This window comes from Bison bison, unplaced genomic scaffold, assembly GCF_000754665.1.
Source record: "Bison bison bison isolate TAMUID 2011002044 unplaced genomic scaffold, Bison_UMD1.0 scf7180017864115, whole genome shotgun sequence".
NCBI classification, from domain to species: domain Eukaryota; kingdom Metazoa; phylum Chordata; class Mammalia; order Artiodactyla; family Bovidae; genus Bison; species Bison bison.
This window is the reverse complement of record NW_011494687.1, coordinates 1,604,349-1,627,260: the sequence shown is the minus strand read 5'-3', so window position 1 is coordinate 1,627,260 and position 22,912 is coordinate 1,604,349. Positions and strand designations below refer to the sequence as shown.

The following is a 22,912-nucleotide window of genomic DNA, read 5'->3' as shown; positions in this document are numbered from 1 at the left end:
TTGTGTGTTGAGGGGTGTAGGTGTATAAATTATTTTTTAAAAGTTTTAGACTTACAGAAAAATTGAGAAGATAGTACAGAGTTGTCCTGTACTCCCCATCCAGTTTCTACTGTTATGATCTTAACATTAGTACTGTGTGTTTACCACCATTAATGAACCAGCATTGATAACACTAACTAAAGCCTATCATTCACTCAGATTTCCTTAGTTTTTACCTAATTTTTTTCTATTTTAGGATCCCATCCATGATACCATATTACATTTGGTTTCCATATTTTATTAGGCTCCTCTTGGCTGTTAGTTTCTCAGAGTTGCCGTTTGTGATGACTATGAGGAGTATTGATCAGGTATTTTGTAGGTTGCCTCTTTGTTTCTCTGTACCACACATGGCTTGTGGGATCTTATGGGTTCCCCCACCAGGGACTGAACCTACGCCTTTGGCAGTGGAAGTGGAGAGTCATAACCACTGGACCACAAGAGAAGTCCCTAGTTTACCTCTTTATCTGAATTTTTAAAGTGGCTTCCCTGGTGGCTCAGATGGTAAAGAATCTGCCTGCAATGCAGGAGACCCAGGTTCCATCTCTGGGTCTGGAAAATCCCCTGGAGAAGGAAATGGCAACCCACTCCAGTATTCTTGCCTGGAGAATTCCATGGACAGAGGAGCCTGGCAGGCTACAGTCCATGGCGTGGCAAAGAGTCTGACCCAACTGAGAGACCTATTAATAAATGTTTATCTCAGTTTTATGAGTTTTGAGGAGGAAAACCACAGAAATACCATTTTCTCCACACACTATCAAGGGTACATAGTAGCAACGAGATGTATTACTGTGGATACTGACCTCTTTAGGTCAGCCAGGGGAGTGTGTGGTGGAAGTGTTTGAGAGGATGACTGTTGCACCAGAGGTGGCCTTGAGTTTTCTTTCTGAGAATGAAATTTCTTCTCTTGCCGGTTTCTTGGCTTCATTTTCACTTTTTTAAAATCCCTGTTTTGAAAGCTTGAACCTTCCCCAGCAGTTACCTCCTTCTCTGAATTTTTAAAAAAATTTTATTATTAAATTTTTTATTCTTCTGCAAGGCTGTTGCTTCACTGTATAAAAATAGCACCAGCAAATGCAGTATATTGCAAAATTAAGATAGTAATATTCTTCATTGGATACTATACAACTAACAAACTTTTCTCCACTGGCAGTTATTTCTAGTGGTAAGATAATTTTGACCCAAATCCAAGGATAGCTGTAAGCAAGTTACAATGTCATATAAGGTTTAAGATAACCATGTTATCCTTGACTTACATAATTTTTGTAATTAGTTTTACCAGAGATAATTTCAGGAATTGGAGCCTAGCCTAAAAATCACAGGATGCTGTGGAAAAGATGCTCAGTGTTTATCTGAAGTCATTAGAAAGTTAAAGGGTATTTTCTTCAGGAAACATTGTTACAAGTAGTTTCTTTTGCTAAAAGTTGCTTTTTAAATATCTACCCACCACTAATTTAAGACAACTATGCTAGATTAAGTTGTTTCAAAGTAGTTTATTTAGGGGTTCCATTTTCACTCCTCAATAGATTTTATGTATTTCTCATATGCTGCTTCACTCATTAGTTCATCTAGTTCTGAAGGGTTACTGAATGTCATCTTGATCAGCCAACCATCTTCATAGCAAGACTTGTTGAGAAGTCCTGGATTTTCTGCTAGAGCTTTATTAATTTCAGTTACTTCTCCTGATAGAGGAGAATAGAGTTCACTAGCAGCTTTCACACTTTCCAAAGCACCAAACTCCTCTTGTTTGTTCAACTTTGTCCCAACTTCAGGCAGACTACAGTAAACAACATCTCCCAAAGCTTCCTGTGCAAAATTGCTGATTCCCACTGTTCCAACACCATTTTCTGTTGTTACCCATTCGTGTTTTTCTATGAATTTCCGCACCGACAGCAGAGCAGGGCCGGTGCGCAGCTCCCAGACGGCACCCGCTCGCAGTGCCCAGGGCCGCGACGAGCAGGGCGCGCTGGGTGCCGACCGCCGCCGGCACGTTCCGCACCGCGGGCAGCGCCATGTTCCCACGGGTGCAGAGGGTCTCCGCGCGGCACCTAGAGCCTCTGAATTTTTTATTAACTCCCTGGATTCCATCATCTCTAGTATTCCTACCCACCACTATCAGATCAAAGCTATGGTTTTTCCAATAGTCATATAAGGACGTGAGAGTTGGACCATAAAGAAAGCTGAGCATTGAAGGACTGATGGTTTTTAACTGTGGTGTTGGAAAAGATGATTCAGAGTCCCTTGGACTGCAAGGAGATCCAACCAGTCAGTCCTAAAAGAAATCAGTCCTACATATTCACTGGAAGGACTGATGCTGAAGCTGAAGCTCAAATACTTTGGCCACCTGATGATGGGAAAGATTGAAGGCAGGAGATGGTTGGACGGCATCATCGATTCAATGGACATGAGTTTGAGCCAGCTCCAGGAGTTGGTGATGGGAAGCCTGGGGTGTTGCAGTCCATGAGGTCACAAAGGGTCGGACACGATTGAGCGGCTGAACGGACTAGCAGATCCTCTAAAAAATAAAATGCTTCAATTTCGACTAACATTTACTGAACACTTATTACATGCTAGGCCCTTTGCTAGGCTTTCACCGTGTGAGTCATTTAATTGGAAGCACCTGATGCATAGAAAGAACTCATGCTTTGGGGTAAGACCTGGGTTGGAACCACAGCCCAGCCCAAGAAACTGAAATCTTGGGCAGGTTCCTTTTTCTGTCTTAATTTTGGCTTCTTTATAAATGAAGCTATTTATCTTCCAGGATGTTGTGAGGAATAAAAAAGATTCTCTTAATCTTCGCATGGATTTAGCTCCCTGCCACCACCACCCCCCCCAAAAAAAATCCTACCCTACGACTACATTTTTAAACGTTAATGTTTATTCCTTATAAAACTGTTAACAGAATTTTTTGTATAGCTTCCGTTTTAAATCATTTAAGACTTTGGAAGACAGTCGTTTTAAGTTTCCCACAACGGAAAGATAATGGTGAACAGCAAAGAAAGAAAACAGAAGGAATCTGAGAGAGTTTCGATGGAAATAACAAGTTTGGTCAAGACTGTCTCGCCCATTCTGATTTTCTATTGGTTAAGCTTACCATCAATCGGTCCAGTTGTAAATAAAGTGGAGACGGAAGCATGTTGTTAAGGGGCGGGATCTTCCTGTCGCCATTGCTACGGTGAGAACATGTTTTCTTATAGGCTGAAAGATACCATTTTCCGCCCTCCCGCATCAGTTGCTAAGAGGCGGGACTATAGGGTGCAAAAAGGACTGTGTGCTCGAAGCACCGCCCATCCGATTGGGTGATAGGGGGCGGGCCTTGTAGCGGATAGGCTGCTGGTCCTGCCTGTTCCGGGTTAGTTGCCGGGGAGAGGCACGTGAGGAGGAGGAGGCTTGAGGAGACCATGGCGGGAGGAATGAAAGTGGCGGTATTGCCGGCAGTTGGTGCCGGGCCCTGGAGTTGGGGGGCCGGGGGTTGTGGGGCAGTGCGGCTGCTTCTGGTCCTCTTCGGCTGCTTTGTCTGCGGCTCAGGTACCGCGAGCAGCAGCTGCCAAGGGGGCGGGTGCCGAGGGTTTATGTTTAGAAAGGTGGAGTGTCCCCAGGGCGTGGGCCGTTATTCTGCTGAGGGGCGCGGGCGTGGTGCGGAGAAAGGAGCTACATCCTAGACGAATTGGGCGCCTGCCTTGAGGGGCCAGAGGCCCTGGGGGCGGCTTGCGGGAACTATCCAGAATCGGGAGGAGCCTGGAGCCCTTTTGGCGGAGACATAGAGGCCTGCACTGGGTGAAAAGCGGTCCTGGGGGCTCCGTCTTGCTTCACTGGCTTCCTCGATTTCTTTCTTAAAAGGAAGGTGACCCGAGGACCGAATGGACAGAGAGCACTGCCATTGGAAAGGGAGCATCCTGTTCATTCAGAAAATTAGCAACACCTGAGCATATGCTGTCAGGACTCAGGGAACAATGGCTGAGCAGATGATTGTAGTTCACTGAAATGTAATGATCTCTTATCAATAACTTGCGGACTTGTAAGATCCTGGCCCCTACCGGCCTTATGGGACCGGTGTGGAGCAGTTAAATTCCAGTTTCCGAAAAGAGAAACGTTAGTTAATGTCTAGTAATTTTCTTTTGTAAATTTATTCATCCTCAAGCGAACTTTCTTGATGACTGCTGCTGCTTAGTTGGCTTTGGACTGGGATGAAATTATTTTCCTTTTCCGCTTTATTTCAGAAAACCTAGGGTGTGTTTGTAAAAAAAAAACCTCCTTCGAACCTTGTTAATTGCACGACAGAAAGATAAGTTTGGAAGCTTCCACTGGAGGAAGTTGAGACTCTTGGGGTTAAGGATAACCATATCTTGTAAACACATACGCTTTCTCTCCTCTCCCATCGTTTGCTGCCTCTTTCTTCCTGATTATCCTGAGCTACAGCTTTAAGATTATCTCTCAACCTTAAGGATACACAGAACTAGTTTCAAAGTGCAGCGACCGTCTGAAACATTTTTTTTTTTTTAAGGGAGAGGGATATAGGTATCCAAGTAGACACTTTTTCCAGAGTCAGGGCCCAGAGTATCATTTGAAGGACTGCATATGATCGGAATGACCTTTGACCAGATGTTTAACCGTAGAAGTTTGTGTATTGTGGAGATGAAAGTATTTATTCCAAAATGCTCCTCCTTAGTGCTCAGTTAGTAGTCTCAAGCTTTCTTTAATAAGATGAATGGGGACTTTTTTTCTTGGAGAAGGGTAAACTCAGGGAATACTTGTTTTTCGTGGCCTAGTGGATGATGTAGGTGGTAGCTACAAAAGACAGTCATGTAACAGCTTTCTAAAGTGAGAGGTACCTAAAGAGAGAATGGAGTACTTCAAAAGACAAGAGTTCTTTCTCACTGAAGGTTGTTGAATTCGATTATAAAAATCATTTTAATTTATTTTAGATTAGTTGACAAGAACAATTAAGCATAAAGAAGTAGAAAAAACATTCACTTTATTTTGTCAGAGTCAGTCCGTTAAAGCACTCTTTCTTCTGGTCTGTTTCTATGTGCTTTTAATTTAAAAAATTTTGTTTGAATTTACAATACATTAACTGTCAGCAGTCCAGTTCTCTTCCTTGGAGGCCACCAGTTGTTACCAGAGGTAGTTTTCTTATTTGGTTTTGTAGTATAAGCGTTTTCCTTTGTCATTTAAAAGTCTTCATTAAAGTTAGTCTACTTTTATGCTATGGACAAATTTTTTTTTTTTTAAGAATAGATTCTTAAAAATGGCTAAAATATGTTTAAGACCCTTGAAACATCTTGCTAAAATATTTTTCTGAAAATATGTGCCAGTTTATACTACTATCAGCTCTATTTGTTTGTGACCCGTATCCTTGCCAGCACTGGATATTCCAGACTGAAACACCTTTGCTAATTTGGTAGATTGAAAGTGGTATCTTAATTATTTTGAATTTCTTGCATTAATTGTGAAGTAGCATCTTTCAAGTGCTCATTAGTTATTTAATTATCTGTTTAGACATATTTTTTAGAGTGTGTGTCCTTTGCTCTTGGTCTGTTTATTGTGATTACTATTTATTGGGGTTTTTGTGTACTTTTAAAATCAATTGATGAACCTTTTTAACATATTAAGGATATATATTTTATAATTATTTATTACGAAACTTTAATGTTTGTCCCTTTTTATCTTTTTTATTTAGATCTTTTTAAATAGAAGAGTTATATTTTTATGTGGTTGCTAGATTTTATTCTTTTTTAAATTTTTATTTGGTTAAACAGAACCATGTGTGATCTTAGTTTCCCGACCAGGGATTGAACCCAGGCTCTGGCAGTTAAAGTGTGGAGTTCTAACCACTGGACCGCCAGGGAGTCCTAGGCATTTTAGTTCCCCAACTAGGGAGCACACCCACACCTTCTTGTATTGGAAGCATGGAGTCTAACCACTGGACCGCCAGGGAAGTTTCTTGATTTTATTCTTTAGATTTATTTCCATTGCTTTTATACTTAAAGAGCCTTCCAGAATTGAGTTTTTATATGTGTATATTTTGTAGTACAATTTAATTATTTTTCATTTTACTTTTTAACCAATGATTAATGTTAGCATTTGGTGTGAGGTGAGTAACTAGATGAATTTTGTTTTCCAGATAACTGTCAATTGTCCCAGCATCCCATTGAATAATCTATTGCTAAGCCCACTAACTTAATGATGCTAGTTTTTAAAGAGAATTTTAAAATGCTTTTAAGTATGAACTGGATTACCTCTTGACATAAATGATTAGAGGCTATTTAAGAATTAGAGGAGGTGGTTTTTCATGACTTTTTTAGGTCTTTTCTGGTCCTCAAATACTATGAATCATTTTCATTACCTTCTACCAGTAAGATGTTAAAAGATCAGTGCTGTTGATTGAAAAGTTGATGAATATAAGTAAATAAGAAGTTTCTAACTTTTGAGTAGCTAGTTCATGGGTAAATACAAGCAAGCAAGTTGTGATCCACTAAATTCCAAGAAGAATTCGATCTTTGGGCTTAAAAGGCATTTTTAAATTTATTTTTTGACTACCTTGTGGCATTGGAGATCTTAGTTCCCTGACCAGAGATTGAGCCCATGTCCCCTGCTGTGGAAGCTTAGAGTCCTAACCACTGGACTGCCAGGGAATTCCTCCCAAAGTGCTGCCTCTTATAAAAATGTTTTATTTCTTTAGGAAAATGACATTGAATTTATGTATTTAGTTTTATCTTTTTATTTATTTTTGGCTGCACTGGGTCTTTGTTGCTGTGAGGGTATCTTTTCTAGTTATGGCAAATGGGGGCTACTCTCTAGCTGTAGTGTGGGCTTCTCATTGCGTGGCTGCTCTTGTTGCAGAGCATGGGCTCTAGGCACTGGGCTCAGTAGTTATGTCACATGGGCTTAGTTGCTTCTCTTCATGTGGGATCTTCTGGGATCAGGGGTTGAACCCATGTCTTCTGCATTGGCAGGTGGATTCTTTACCATTGAGCCACCAGGGAAGCCCCTGAAGAATTTTAAAATTGTCTTAAAAATACTAATTCCTTTTCCTGGCATTAAGTTTTTCAAATGGCCTATGCTATTGACATATTATTTGTATCTTACTGTTTCCCTGGTGGCTCAGATGGTAAAGAGTTTACCTGCAGTACAGAAGACTCTCCCTGGGTTGGGAAGATCCCATGGAGAAGGAACTGGCAACCAGTATTCTTACCTGGAGAATTCCATGGACAGAGGAGCCTGGTGGGCTACAGTCCATGGAGTCACAAAGAGTCTGACACAACTGACCGACTAACACACACACTTTCTTGAAAATGTGTTTAAAGATGAGTTGTGTTACATTACTTGCTATAGGAGAGGAGTTAATAAAGTTAATAAACTCTTGGGTTTTTAAAAATTTATTTGTAACCACAATAGTTTTAAGTTTCACAAATTTTACTTTCTTACAGTCTCCAGAAGAAAATAAACTTTTGATTCAAATTTATGAGTGGGTGTTCTTTCAGTATATTTGTGGATTTGCTAGTGAAACAAATGTCAGTAGAATTTTGGAAAGGTTTCACTTTGTGAAAAATAGGCTTGGAGGAAATCCAAACTACTATTGAACACTAGTAAGAAGTTTATAGATGGGGTTCAGGATATTCTACCCCAAAATATGGCACCTTGGCATACTGAATATTTGAAGCTGAAGGAGTCTGAGAAAACAACAGAAGCTGAAAAGTCACTCTGACCTTCCCCACTTTGCCATTTTTCCTTGAAAGGCCATAAAATCCTCATGTGAGAGGTGCCCTCCCTTACCTGAAGGAAAGGAACATCCTTAGCTTTGAAGACAAAGGGATACAAAGAAGAATCCTAATAAGTAGGCCTTGCTCAGTTTCCCCCACTTTACTATAGTTACCTCATACCCAACCCATCTTATTCCTCTTTGATGATGCACTCTTCTTCAAACCTAGCATAAGAGTATGTAGGTCTGTTTCTTCGGGTCTTTATTTCCCTAGAGGCTTTCATGTCACATGTGAAGTGAAAGTCACTCAGTCATGTCCGACTCTTTGCGAACCCATGGACTGTAGAGTCCATGGAACTCTCCAGGCCAGAATACTGGGGTGAGTAGCCTTTCTCTTCTCCAGGGGATCTTCCCAACCCAGGGATTGAACCCAGGTCTCCCGCATTGTAGGCAGATTCTTTACCAGCTACGCCACAAGGGAAGTCACATAAAACATTAAATAAGTATGTATGCTTTTCTCCTGTTAATATGTCTTTGTCAGTTTAATTTTCAGGCCTGGCCAGGCTCTTAAGAGGGTGAAGGAAAACTTTTCCTTCCCCCTACAAAATCAACTGAATTTTAAAATATTGAGATACAATTCGCATACCATAAAATCCACCCTTTCATTGGTTTTTGGTATGCAGTTGACCCTTGAACAACTCAGATTTGAATTGCATGAGTCCACTTACACATGGATTTTTAGTTTCAGTATATACATATTACACTTCCTGGTCTTTGGTTGGTTGAATCCACAGATGCGGAACTGTGGGTACAGAGGGCTGGTTTTTGACTGAGCAGAGAGGCGGCATCCCTACACATCTGTTGGTTAAGGGTCAGCTGTACTCATAATGTGCAGCCATCACCACTAATTCCAGAATATCTTCATTATTCCAAAATGAGACTGGATACCCCTGAGGAGTCATTCCCCATTCCCTTCTCCTCCCAGCCCCTGGCAACTACTAATCTGCTTTGCTTATTGTGGATATTTACATAAATAGAATCATTTAATATGTGGCCTTTTGTTTGACTGGCTTTCATTCAGCATAATGTTTTAAAGGTTCATGTAGTATATATCAGTACTTTTTTTTGTGGCTGAATAATATTCCATCATATTGATAATAACCACTTTTTGCTTATCCATTGATCAGCTGATGAGATTTAGGGTGTTACCACATTTTGGTTATGGATATAGCTGCAGTGAAGTTTTGTGTACAGGTTTCTGTGTGAACATGTTTTCAGTTCTCGGGTGTATACAAAGGAGCGGAATTGCTGTGTCTAATAACTGTTTTTGTTTTTGAGGAACTGCCAAGCTGTTTTCCAGAAAGACAGCATTTTTTATTCCCACCAGCAATGTGTGAGGGTTACAGTTTCTCCACATCCTTGCCAACTGTGGTTATTGTCCTCTTTTTTTCTTTGGTTTAGCCATCCTACTGAGTGTGAAGCGGCATTTTATTGTGATTTTGACTTGCATTTCCATAGTGATTAATGATGTTGAGCCTTTTTTCATTATGCTTATCGGCCATTTGTATATTTTCTTTCAAGAAATGTCTATTCAAATCCTTTATGTAATCTAAAAATTTTTTTTTCTTCTCTTTTTGTTGAGTTATAGTAGTTCTTTATATATTCTGGATACTAGACCCTTATCAGATAAATGACTTACAAATATTTTCTCCCACTTTGTGGGTTGTCTTTTCATTTTCTTGATAGTGGCCTTTGAAACAAAGTTTTTAAATTTTTTGAAGCCATTGTCTAATCCAAGGTCACAAAGATTTACACACTTGTTTTTTTTCCTTCTAAGTATTTTGTAGTTTTTGCTCTTAATGTTTAGGTTTAGGACTGAATTTAACAGTTCAGTTCAGTCGCTCAGTCGTGTCCGACTCTTTGCGACCCCATGAATCGCAGCACGCCAGGCCTGTGTGTCCATCACCAACTCCTGGAGTTTACCCAAACTCATGTCCATCGAATCGGTGATATCATCCAGCCATCTCATCCTCTGTCATCCCCTTCTCCTGCTGCCCCCAATCCCTCCCAGCATCAGGGTCTTTTCCGATGAGTCAACTCTCCAATACTTTGAGGTGGCCAAAGTATTGGAGTTTCAGCTTCAGCATCAGTGCTTCCAATGAACACCCAGGACTGATCTCCTTTAGGATGGACTGCTTGGATTTCCTAAAATTAGTCAGCTTCACTCTAAAATTGTGTCATTGCCTTTGTGCTTGTATAACTTTGGTTTTCTAAGTTTTGGTGGAGGTTTTTGTTTTGGGGTGTTTTGTTAGTTTATTTAGATCTTTCCCCCTTTACACTAAGAACCAAAGTGATAACTACATTTCCACTTAGAGTAGCATTTAATGAGTTGATATATACAATATGGTACAAGGAAGATACTGAAATGTTCTGTGGTAAAGAAGGTAGCTTGTGCAGACTGCTGCTGCTGCTGCTGCTGTGTCGCTTTAGTCGTGTCCGACTCTGTGCGACCCCATAGACAGCAGCCCACCAGGCCTCCCATCCCTGGGATTCTCCAGGCAAGAACACTGGTGGGGGTTGCCATTTCCTTCTCCAGTGCATGAAAGTGAAAAGTGAAAGGGAAGTCGCTCAGTCGTGTCCGACTTTAGCGACCCCATGGACTGCAGCCTACCAGGCTCCTCTGTCCATGGGATTTTCTAGGCAAAAGTACTGGAGTGGGGTGCCATTTCCTTCTCCGTGTGCAGACTGAGGTGGGAAGATTCTGAGAGTGGTCACCTGTTAACCTTAACTTAGCTGAGTTTGAAGATAAACTCCTGAGGGTACCTCTTCTGTTTTGGTAAAATCTAAGGGACTGCATATGTTAATTGGTCGCTTTTAAAACTTGAAACAAAAACAGCTAGGAAAAAGAAACTTTGCAGTCTTTTAGTATCTGTTTAAAGTACTTCAAATACAAAAGATGTTGCTAATTTTGTTCATCCTACTCAGGAAAGGAATAGAGGAAATCACTGGATGGGTTACTTTAGCTATGCCTTTATAAGGAAAACAGGACCTGGTATGAATCTCACTTAAGCAATTTATTAGCTCTGTGGCTTTGGACTAAGTACTTAATTGTTCCTAAATATCAGTTTCCTCATTTATAAAAATGAATATTATGAGAGTGCCTACCTGATAGCATTGTTGGGAGGGTTAAATGAAACACATATTGTCTGTCTTAATACACACATAATAGTGGATTTTATTATTACTCATCCTGGATTAGTGACTATTTATAATATTTTTTAAAATTACATTTGACAAAAACAAGACTCTGCCTTACTCCTTCTCCCATCTTAGTTTTCTTCTTTGTGTCAGTCCTTGATATTTTAACCCAGCTTTTAGAAAGTAGTCAGTTTAATTTTTTTAAACTTTAGAAAGTTTAAAAACTTTTAGAAAGTAGTCAGTTTAATTCTATTCATGAAATGAGTTATGGTTATTAGTTTGTTTTGTTATATTTAATTGTTATTTTCTTTAATTGTTATTTTTTTTCTTTGCATAAAGCCGGAATTGATTTAAACGTGGTCACGCTTCGGGAATCTGAAATTCTTTTTATGAATACCAGTCGACAATCCTGTTACAAAAATGTGCTTATCCCAAAGTGGCATGATATATGGACACGGATACAGGTAATGATTTCGAGGCTCTGGGGAGTGGCAGATTTTGTGAATATTTGATTAGTGAGTACTTTGACACTTAATTCACTTTTCACAATTAAAATATATATATATATAAATATATATATATATATATAAAATTAACAACCTTGATAAGATTGCAGTTATTCTTAATCTCATCAGTGTTCTCATCAGTAAAGCATTTATCCCTACTTTGTGTTCCTCTCTCTGTTCCTTTAAGTGGCCCACAATACTTGACCCTGAGGTAAACTTCCTTCCTCCTTTTCCCCAAGAGACTATTTTCTTCTCTTCCCGGGCTCCTTTTACACACACACACCCCTCTTTCTTTTTAAAGGCCTCATGCCTTCTTTGGGCTGGAAACTGTTGCGTGCTTGTCAGGATGTACACTCTGCCTTGCTGCTCCTATTGTGTTTTGATTCTGCACAAGATGTTGCATAAATGCCCTGAACTGGTTTCCCCTTGATAGAATGACTTTGGTCTCTTTTATTTCATAACACTGTTGAGCCACCTGGCAAGCAAGAGCGTCTGGCTGTACTGATTAAACAAAATGAGTCCTTTGGAAATGTTTCTGCTGCTATAAGCATAGTCACTGATCAGAGCATTTGTTCACATCAAAAAACACAAGGGTGGGCTTTTTCAAAAAATTCTCTTTTTTCATTGTCTGATATAAAGATCATATTCCATCTGGGGCACATTATAACCAACATTTACCCATAGTCCGTAATTTGTGACAAAGGGTTGAACTCAGCCTGTCATTATGGGAAACATTTTTGGTGCTGTTTACGCCTGGCAATTTTCTTTATATTCTGGACCCTTGCTTTGTATGATCTTTCATAAATAGCTGTATTGGTAACTCTTTCAACTTAGAAGTCTTTTTTTTTTTTTTACCCCTATGCTCTAGCCTAATAGATTCAGATCATATTAACGATAAGACATTCTAACAGTTGCCTCTGAGCCATGTGCAGTGCTATTTGCCTAATTATCTTTTAGCTGCTTTTATCTCCATATTTCTCATAAGCCTGTGAAAAGCCAGTGCCATTAATGATTTAGCTATTTATTCTAAAGGGTTTTTTTTTGTTTTTTTTTTTACAAATTGTATTTGGAAAAAGTTTAAATTCCTACTTCCTTCTTTCTCATCCTGATTTTGCTCATGTTACAGATCCGGGTAAATAGTTCCAAACTGGTACGAGTCACCCAGGTGGAGAATGAAGATAAACTGAAGGAGCTAGAGCAGTTTAGTATCTGGAACTTTTTTTCCTCCTTTTTAAAAGAGAAATTGAATGACACCTATATTAATGTGGGTCTATACAGCACAAAAACCTGCCTCAAAGTTGAGATTTTAGAGGAAGATACCAAGTACAGTGTCATTGTGACTCGGAGTAAGTCTTACCTCTGTTTTTCTGATGGATTCTATGGTGAGAAGAGACTGAGCTTTGGAGGGTATAATTAGTGAGAGAAGTCAGTCCAAGACAGCTCCATTTTGGTTCTGATTATAACCTGAATATACCACTGCTCCAAACATTGCAGACAGACTCCACCCCTCATAAAAGCCTTTAGGCCTAGATTTGAGACTTCACCATGTCTTTCATTCTGAGTACTTCCTTACTTGGATTGTGAAGGCTTGAATTCCTAATACTTCCAGTGGCTCTGAGCTGATATACCTAGAATTCTTCAGAGTTGGATAGATGTATTCCTGTCTTTTGGGCTCTTTAACTGTAGGCCTGTATATTTCAGCCTACATTTAAAGACATGAATGGTTAAATCAAACTGAAAATAAAATAGACCTGAATACCTCACAAGCAAAAGAATATATGTGGAACCATAAATATGAAGATCACTGCAGTTTCAGGCTTATTCAGTATAACTGGGAGTTTTCCCTTCTCTGGATGTGTCTGAGAAAGTTTCACAGAAGAGGCAGATCATTATCCTGTTGAATTCTCTGACTTTTGGTCTTTTCTTGGTAACTGCTCACCCAGGAGAATAATGTTGTGAGCAGTAGAAGTGTTCCTGGGTTTTGCTACGAAATTTGTTGTGCGCTTTTAACTGTCCTAGAGTTCCATAGTTCTTTCGTTGAACAGGATCAGCCTCTTTTTTTGGTGTTCCCTTTGCATTTACTGATCCCTCTTGCTCCTGTCTGTGGACCTCCCCTAGACTCAGCTCTTGAATGGGAAAGCTGTGGGAGTGACTGGTACACCAGTAAGGGACTTGTGCTTGGGCTCCCTGGTCCTGGGCAATCAGATTGAGTGTAGGCTTTTCCAACACAGTGCTCAGATATCGTCAAAAGAAGTAGGTGGTGGTGTTGGTCAAGAAAAGCAGCCCCTTAGAGAACAACAGAGGGCCCTGACCCAGAGTTCTGGGCTAATCCGAGCCTGTGTGACTTAAGGCTTGAAAACCAGGGTGGTGGAGACCCCTTGTGGGCAGTTGCATGAAGTGCTGATGGTACTATGGCTCCAACCAAAGCAGAGCTTAGCTTCCTTTAGCCTTAGCGTAGGTAGCCAAAACAAAATAAACTCTTCAGGGAAGTATAGACAGAGACCTAATTATACTTTCTTTTTGGAAGGGTGCCAGGCTTTGTGTGGAATGCTGTTAAAATGCCGTTTAGGTGGGCTGTTTGCATTTATTAGCTGACCAGTGATGCCAACATTGCCTTTTATTCTGTAATGCTTTAAATTGTTCGGTTCCCTTGTTAAGCATAAATATTTTATTTATTTCAGGATTTGACCCCAAACTCTTCCTCATTTTCCTCCTTGGACTTACGCTATTTTTTTGTGGAGACTTGCTGAGCAGGTAGGTTCTAAGGCTAGAGGGCGGAAGGAGGATGCTCAGACCTACCCGCTTGACTTCTATCATGAAGTCTTAAAGTGCTGCCATTCCCTTTATGGATGGACTAAGTCATTATCTGCTTCAATCATTACAAAATACTTTAATGTGTGTTATTGTTTTTATTTTTTCTTGTATTAATAAGATTGGCAATAATGAAATTCCCCTATTAGGTTACCCATAATATGATGGGATTTAGCCAATATATCACCATCCTTCTACCATTAGCCATATTTAGCCCTCATTTTTACAGGGTAGTGTTTTACATTTTACAGGATGAGTTTCATGCTGTTCAGAGGTAAAGAAGCAAGGATCAATCACTTAACTCATTTCCTGCCTGTAGAAACCCACTAGCTAAGATAGGTGAAACAGGCATGTACAAATACAAAGGAAACACATAGTCTCCCTGATAGCTCAGATGGTAAAGAAGCTGCCTGTAATGCAGGAGACTGGGTTCAATTCCTGGGTCGGGAAGATCCCCTGAAGGAGGGCATGGCAACCCACTCCAGTATTCTTACTTGGAGAATTCCATGGACAGAGGAGCCTGGCCGGCTACAGTTCATGGAGTTGTAAAGAGTCGGATATGACTAGTGACTAACCCCCATGCGCACAGATAACAAACATTCAGCAGAGATAGAATCAACATTAACTTTGTATACAAGGAGAATATTTGTGAAGTAGTGAATGAAAGCTTAACCAATTGAAGTTCAGCTGGAGTGAGGTTGTTGGAAGTTGTTCCTTATTTTGGGGATCCTGAGAGAAATTCAAAATGAAGGAGGAATATTTGGTAGAAAGAGCCTAGACTAAGAGTAGGAGCTCTCTGTTCTATGCCCTTTGGGGTAAGCAATTCAGTTCTTGTTATTAGTTTCCACTTGGCAGTCCTCTTATCCCTTTCTTCTCCCCAGAGAAGCTGTGCAGTTCCCAGAAGAAAGATTCTCATTAAAAATTGGGTGGGGAGCAGTTCTGGGGATGGGAGCTGGAGACTAAGCAGAGGTTTATTGTTGGGGTGTATTTGAGGGGCTGACATTGGTACTAATCCTTATAATTTGGCAGCAACTACACTGTACTGGTCTCTTTAGTTTTCTGACCTCAAATGTTGAGCAAATACCTGTTCTCATCTTGTACCTTTTTCCTACCTTTTGGCTGGGATTGTGGTCTGGTTTGAACAGTGTCATGTGTGAAGAATACAAATGTAGTAATGAAATGAATTTTCTCTCTGCAGAAGTCAAATCTTCTACTATTCTACTGGGATGAGTGTGGGAATTGTGGCCTCTTTACTAATCATCATTTTTATAGTATCCAAGTTTATGCCCAAGGTAAGTGGCAGAATCCTCGCATGCAATCAGGATGATCTTGGGTAGATGAAGGATTGTTTTCTTGGATAATCTTACAGCACTGAAAATTTGCATTGATGGCTGATAAATCAATGTCCTACTTTTTCCTTGTTTCAGAAAGATACTTTCCATGATGAAACTTGGAGCCTGATGGCATACAATCTCTCCCTTTTTATTTGAAATCCTGTGTAGAGTGTGTGTGTGTGGGGTGGTTAAAGTGTTTTTCCTGTTTATTAATTATATACATTATATAGCCAGGCTTTTAAGTTATTTAGCATCTCATTTTCCCAGTGTTCTTTGCACACTGTATAATTTTAAGTGTAAAGTACATATTTTTAAGAGAGATGTTTTGTGCATTTTTAGTAGGTTGAATTTTTTTTTTAAATTGCGGTTCCATTTTGCTTCTTGTATGTAGGGAAAGCCTGTTGTAACTTTTTGCTTTCACTTCTACTCTGTTTTAGAAAAGTCCCATTTACATCATCCTGGTAGGAGGCTGGTCCTTTTCTCTGTACCTCATTCAACTAGTTTTTAAAAATTTACAAGAGATCTGGAGGTGTTACTGGCAGTATCTTTTAAGTAAGTGTTATTGGTTTTGCTTTCCTTTTTATATGTTTATAGGCTGTTTTAGTTAATTTGATCATGAAAAGATATTGCCTGCTTATGGAGTTTAATAGTCTATGCCATTTTATTAACTTGTAAAAATCATAGTTTTTATTTCTAACTCTACAGTTGTCACCTTTTCTTAAATTAAGATGATGCTGCTAGGGAGAAGACTAATTTGTTGGGGTTTATAGGTATATCTCTCTTTATGCATAGACATCTTTCTGAAAAGCTGTAAATTGACTTTTGAATATAATTGTATTTTAAATTCACTTGAGGACCTTAAGAAGTAAAGGACTCTATAGTGAACACTATCTGTAAAACAAGAAAAGAATCCTTTGGTTGTAAAGATAGTAACTCTTAATCTATCCTTTGAGAAGGAATTAATTTGGATTTTCATATATTAGGTTTTTGAAACAGACTATTTTAGAGTTGTTCAACATGTAGCTTTAATTCCCCATTTGAGAATTAAATAAGTTTGAGACAACAGAAATGATAGAAACTTAAAAGAGATGAATATATATGAATAATGAAGGAAGTATGAATAATTGAATAAAGATCTTATCCATTTTCCTGGTTCAGTAGGTGCTATATAGTGAATTTACTGCTGCTCCCCAGACGGGATATTTTTACCAATTGTAGATGAAAAAAGAATGTCTTCTGATAACTCTCCTCATAGGCTATGTGCTCGCAGTTGGATTCATGAGTTTTGCAGTCTGTTACAAGTATGGGCCTTTGGAGAATGAACGAAGTATCAACCTGCTGACCTGGACCTTGCAGCTGCTGGGCCTGTGTTTCATGTATTCCAGTATCCAGATACCACACATTGCCCTTGCCATTGTCGTCATTGCACTGTGTACTAAGAACCTGGACTATCCTATTCACTGGCTGTACATCACCTACAGGTGACTGAAAGGCAATGTAACTTTGTACTGAAGCATGCAATGTGGGATGCAGTTGCAGCAAAAGGAAACAGGTTTTGACCTGGGAGCCTCTTTGTTAATGTCAGTTTATTGTATTATGTTTCACTTGTGTTTCTTTCAAGTCTTTCTTTTTATATTCTCTGTAAACATTTTAAAGAACTTATAAATTCTAATCATTTTATATAAAATAAAAACATCTAGTAAAGTGTCATGTGTTCCTGTTACCACTAGGTGGTGCAAAGTATATTACTTTTATGCCACATGCCTCAGTCACCTGGTTTCGGATTATGTCACACTGCCTTTCAGATTGTTTTGGGAGTCCTAGTCTTAGTTTAAGGTGTAATTCAAGCATGTGGTCACTTTTGCCTGGTGACTATGGAATGGTCATAGGTTCTGAGGTTATCCATGGTTTTTCTTTCTAGTACAGATAGTCAAAGTAATACCTTCAGTTCATGGGGAGATCCAGGTTAATGCACCACAATCTTATGCCATCATTTTCTTGTAGTTTTCCATTTATTGGGGGAGAAATATTTTGTCTATCACTTATAAGTGAATTTATTCACATTAGTGAATAATATTGACTACTCTGACTTGTCAATGGTCTAATGTGTCAGGCGTCCATTATAACTAAGGATATCTGTGGAATAAAGGTGGGAGTGATGACTCTTAATGATTTAGGCTCTCTGCTATATGCTTGACCCACTGAAGGGAGTTAAGAGATAACGATGGACGAAGATTACTGATTAATCATTCATGATGTTATTTTCGTGAGCACAGAAAGATGTGTAAGGCAACAGAAAAGACTGTCCCCCCCCGTCTTCTGACAGAAGAAGAATACCGGCTACAAGGAGAGGTGGAGACCCGAAAGGCTTTAGAGCAGCTTAGAGAATACTGCAACAGTCCAGACTGCTCAGCTTGGAAGACTGTTTCTCGAATTCAGTCTCCAAAGAGGTAAACAAACTCTTGGCCAGAAGTACCAGGCATCTGTCAGGGTAATCATGACCCTAGAGTTTTAATAGAGACTATATTTCTATAATCATTTTGTATTTGTGGCTTTGTTTTCTTGTTCTTCTAGGAGTAGTCAAGGGAAGGTTACGTATATCATATGTTTAGCCGTAGCCATTTTCTGATTCTTCAAGGAACTATTTACTCTAACTTTGATTGTAGCATTGAAATGAGAAGATTCTAGTACAATATTAAGTTTCTCCTCTTACAGTTTTGTGTTGCTCTCTGAATGTTTAATATATTTTTTGAGGTGAGAGGGATCCTTTTATTTGGAAGCAGTCATACCAATGAATATATGAAACTTCAGTTTGGAATCTTGATGGCATAAAGTTTATAGGGCCATAAACACAAATAAATGTGCAATGCTCCTTAATCTTATCAAGGATTACAGATAACTGAAGGAACTTTAGCACTTCCATAACTAAAAAGGGTAAGCAGACTTCCATAACTTGAAAGTGCTTGTTAAGCAGGATGGTGTTGTAGGGAATATCCGCCTACGACCCTAGTTTTCCTCCTCTTCTCATTTCTTGCTTTGGTCTACTTACCTGCCAGAGGAAGGATAAGGCTGGGAGCTAGGCTCAGTATCATTTGAGCTGAGAGCACATCAAGATTTCAATTTGTTCTTATTTTGAAAGAAAACAGGGTGGAAGGCAGCTTCTAATGAGTAAATGAGTATTATCTTCTCTTTTCCAGGTTTGCTGACTTCGTGGAAGGTTCTTTCCACCTCACACCCAATGAGGTTTCTGTTCATGAGCAGGAGTACGGCTTAGGGAGCATTATTGCCCAGGACGAACTCTCTGAAGAAACATCCTCTGAGGAGGAGGACTCAGATTCTCGGTACCCCCTTGTCGTACAACAGAACAGCTTCCTGACTTAGGTGGATTGACTTCGTACCTCAGTGGTCCAGGTTGCGTGTGTTTGGTGTGCAATTGCTTCTCAAATCTTTGAAGCCGGGTGGGATAACTGCAGAAATTCTTCCACTGAAATTAGAGGCCTGAGTAGACCTCCCTCTGGAAATGGTCTCTGTGGGGTCCCGAGGAAGCAGAGTGGATAACGTAGTGGCTGCTTCCCAGTACATCCTGTTGGTTCAGTTCTCAGCCCGCTTTTATATTTCCGAAGAAACTAGATTGCCACAGCTAGCCCGGGGCATTCCAGTTCCTCTTTGAAGTTGGTTCAATTGTGGCATTTCAGACTCGGAAGTGATAACTGTTACATGTGAATTAATGCTTTCAGACTATGGCAGCATCTTCAGAGACAAATCCACAAATCTGAGCCTCTCTTACTTCTGCTTTCATTTCGTAACTTTAGCATAATCCTTGTTTTAACTGTTCTAAGAGGAAAATGGATTATTATTTGCCTGTCTTGTTTTTTTAAATTAACACATTAAAAAAAAAGTGAAAGTTATGTTCCATTACTAGCAAGTGCTCCAGAGCGACAGGCCTCCCACACATTTATTAATATGGGTTGTCCATTAAAGCCCCAGTAACTCTTGTGCTGAACTTTGAATTAATTCTCACACCGATGATATTCTAAGTCCTGCTTACTTTAGGAACATGCCTGCAGGCCCTTCTGTAGATGAGGTCTGTTGGGGTTTTTATTATATTGCACTGGCCAAAAAGTTCGGGATTTTCTGTAAGCTCCTTACAGAAACAAATTTTTTGGCCAACCCAGTATTTAACTTCCAATTCCAAATAGGCTTTTAGGCATCCCTTCCAATTCCTCTTTGTCCCCTTTGCCCTTTCAAGAAGGGTCTATTCTCTCATCTCTGATTATGTACACTTCAGATTGTTTTATTTCTTATATTTTCTTCTCTTTGATTTATAGCATTATTCCCACTAATTAGGAGAAGTGATCTTATTTAGGGAATTTAAATGCTTTTTACTGGTTCTCTTATTTTTCCTGTCCACTGGTCACACATCTTTGAATTGTTGTGGGATCAAGAAATTATCTCCTTTTCCTTCCCCTTCCTTTGTCTACCCATTCAATTAATACCTATTCTTAATAGTCTTTGCTTGCCACCTGTCCCTCTCCCTGCAGGAAGCCTGGCTCATTTGTGAGCCCTGAAACTATCTGTGAAGGCTCTTGATACAACATATATGTTGTAGCTGTGTGGCTGCCACAATTCGCATTGCCAGGAGACAGACTTCCAGATCATCCTTGTGCTCTGGGTGCTTGCGCAGCCATCAGGATCAGGTGTGCTTTCCTATGAACTCCTTGTACTTATTTGCAATTCCATTTCTGACCAGAGGTTCCTGCTGCCTTTTATTACAGTGGCATTGGTTTCACATTCTTTTGCCACTGGAAAGTACCCTTATAAACCAGCAATGCTATTTATGAGGGAGCAAATTCCCAAGTCTCTTGTCATTCACTTGGTTCTGTCTTTGTGATCTTCACCCTTGCACCTTGGAAAAAGCTGTAAAAAGCCAGGAAGATAGACACTGATGGCAGGAGCATAGTATTGAACTGACTGACTTACCATGTCGTGGAGAAGACAGATGATTTTTGTTAAAAATCTGCAATGAATGACTCCTTCAGACCACCCATTTAACAGATAATTTTGAAAGGCTCTGGGCTCCATTACTGACTTCCAGAATGTCAGCTCTGAGACTCCGCTCCAGGTGGCCAGTTGATTTTTTTCTGACAGTGTTTCCCACAGCTTTAAACTGTCCTAAAGTTACAACTACCTCAGCTGGCAAATAGGCTTATAGAAGAAAGTGGAAAATACAGTATTTGGACAGATGATGTGGGTTAAAATGCTTTATATTAGGAAACCTTTCTATCTTTGTAGTTATGTACATGGTAGCATTATATCCCTCTGCAGAAAACTATTAAGGCTTCTGAATTTTACTTTTTTTTGCCTCATTTATAGAAATTGAAACTTTGCATATTTAAGCATAAGCTGATTTGAAAAAATAATGCAGCTGTACAAGTGGTCTCAGGGTTCCCTTGAGACTTCGGTACTTTCGCCACATGGCCACTTAGGGATATGGTCACTTGCTTCTAGGCTAATACTTCCTGCCACCTGTCTTTATTTCAGTGAGAAAGCACTGTGAAGTAGAGAAAGATTCTCATCTTTTTCTGTTTAGTAAACTCCTTGTGATATACCACTTCCATCTCAAGACGAGTTTTTCTCACTGTGTTTGAATTTGGGGTGAGTGAAATCAAACTCGGTTTATTACTCCCTGTCTGGTAGTTGGAGAACTGAGCTGTAGGCAGTGCCAATGACAACAGGTCCCGTTGTTGTGAGAGCTCCTCTCAGCGAAGGACGGTGCGGCTGGTGTGCCGTGTGCCCTTGCCCTGCCCTCCTGTGCAGCTCTTCCCCAGATGCCTCTGAGCCTCTGTGTGCCCGGAGATTGCTTGATTCGGTCCACCTTTAGGAGCTGCTCTTGTCTCCTGCTTGGCCACTTAGTCTGCTGGCTCAGTCAGTACTGGAGGCCCTCATTTAATTTTCTCTGGCAGTTACATTGCAGCTTCAGCATAGTCTTGTCTCTCAGACCGATCTCATCAGGAAGGATTGAAGGGATAACTGGAGTGAGCTGGACGTCAGAGCCCTCGTCTGCCGCCACGTCAGCGTCTTGCTCCACAAATATCAAGCTGCAAATTGGCCCTTGGAGTCAGGGTCTCATCAGCATCAGAAATCTATGGCCTCTAATGGATCTGATCAAGTTATATAGAGCATGCCTCCCATTAATGGGAGTACAAGTCAACTGGCTTAAAACACTTTCCCTTCACTTTTCCAGTCAGATTGCTTTCATGACACCAATGGAACCAATGACTGAAAATATGGAAAATTTAGCACTTTTGATATCTTCTAATAAGAAATACTATCAGCCACTTCATGCACCAAAACTAGTTTATTTCTCCCCCTAAATTCATGACTTTTATATTCTGTTGCAGAATTTTGCGGATGATACACTTTTGAGTACTGATTTTGTGCTGATAAAGTCCATTCTAGGGCCCAGCCTTTTCTTCACTGACTTGTGTTCCCTTCAACCCAGTCCCCACTTTGCATGTATGATAGACAGTTGATGAAGGAAAGCACCCAAATAGGCTAGATAGTTCCCCAGGGCCTGATTTCCGTAAAAGGCTTGGGAATGGATTATGCAATTGCCTTTCATATTTTTGTGGTTCCAGAAAAAAAGATGGGCTCAGATGGATGCCTGTGTAAAAATGGTTCCTAGCTATGTACTCATAAGTTTTCTCTGAATTGAGTAGTGAAAGTTGAAGTAGGAGGAAAGGAAATTAAATGTCCTAGTATTCCTTTGGACTCAGGTCTGACATGACATATGAGATAATAACCTATATTGAAATGCCAAGAATTTTATCTGAACCAAGGAGAGGACAGTTTGACAGATTTATTATGCCTTCATGTTACATAGGCACTGAAACAAAGTAATAAACATAAAATAGCCATTGTGCAAGGCAAGTGCACCTAAAATTTTTTGTTTATGTTTTGATGTAAAAGAAATTGATCATTATTTTTTTAGGGAAACCTATGCAATTTTGGTGATCCAGTGGTATCTCTTGATAGCTTATGGATTCAGTTGCTGTTGAGGTAGATTCTAGACAGTTATTAACTTGAAAAGGGAGTTTGGTGCCTTATATGATGGGAGCCAGAACCTGCTGGGAATAAACAAAGCGAATTCACACCAGTGTCAATGCACAGCTTTAGCAGGAAGGAAATGGCACACAGCACCCCCAGATTTGGGGCTTTTGGCTCCCACACCCCCTGCCCATGTGCATCACCATCCTTTTCACACTTGACAATAACTTGAAAATGGTGAAATCACTATCTCTGCATTTTTCTGCAACATGGGCAAT

The 22,912-nt window shown here is 39.9% G+C and overlaps 2 protein-coding genes across 2 annotated transcripts; one reads left to right on the top strand and one right to left on the bottom strand.

Annotated features, from left to right (window-relative positions):
• Window positions 1-1,545: 1,545 nt before the first annotated feature.
• Window positions 1,546-2,127, bottom strand: LOC104988157 (glycine cleavage system H protein, mitochondrial-like). The gene has a single exon (XM_010839370.1). The coding sequence runs from the start codon at window positions 2,125-2,127 to the stop codon at window positions 1,549-1,551; it is 579 nt and encodes a 192-aa protein (XP_010837672.1). The 3' UTR covers window positions 1,546-1,548.
• A 1,284-nt stretch (window positions 2,128-3,411) lies between these two features.
• TMEM194A (transmembrane protein 194A) lies at window positions 3,412-21,198 on the top strand. The gene is made up of 9 exons (XM_010839308.1): window positions 3,412-3,564; window positions 11,276-11,400; window positions 12,569-12,788; window positions 14,124-14,196; window positions 15,452-15,545; window positions 16,025-16,139; window positions 16,843-17,068; window positions 17,864-18,037; window positions 18,785-21,198. The coding sequence occupies exons 1-9, from the start codon at window positions 3,438-3,440 to the stop codon at window positions 18,966-18,968; spliced, it is 1,338 nt and encodes a 445-aa protein (XP_010837610.1). The 5' UTR covers window positions 3,412-3,437; the 3' UTR covers window positions 18,969-21,198.
• Window positions 21,199-22,912: the final 1,714 nt, after the last annotated feature.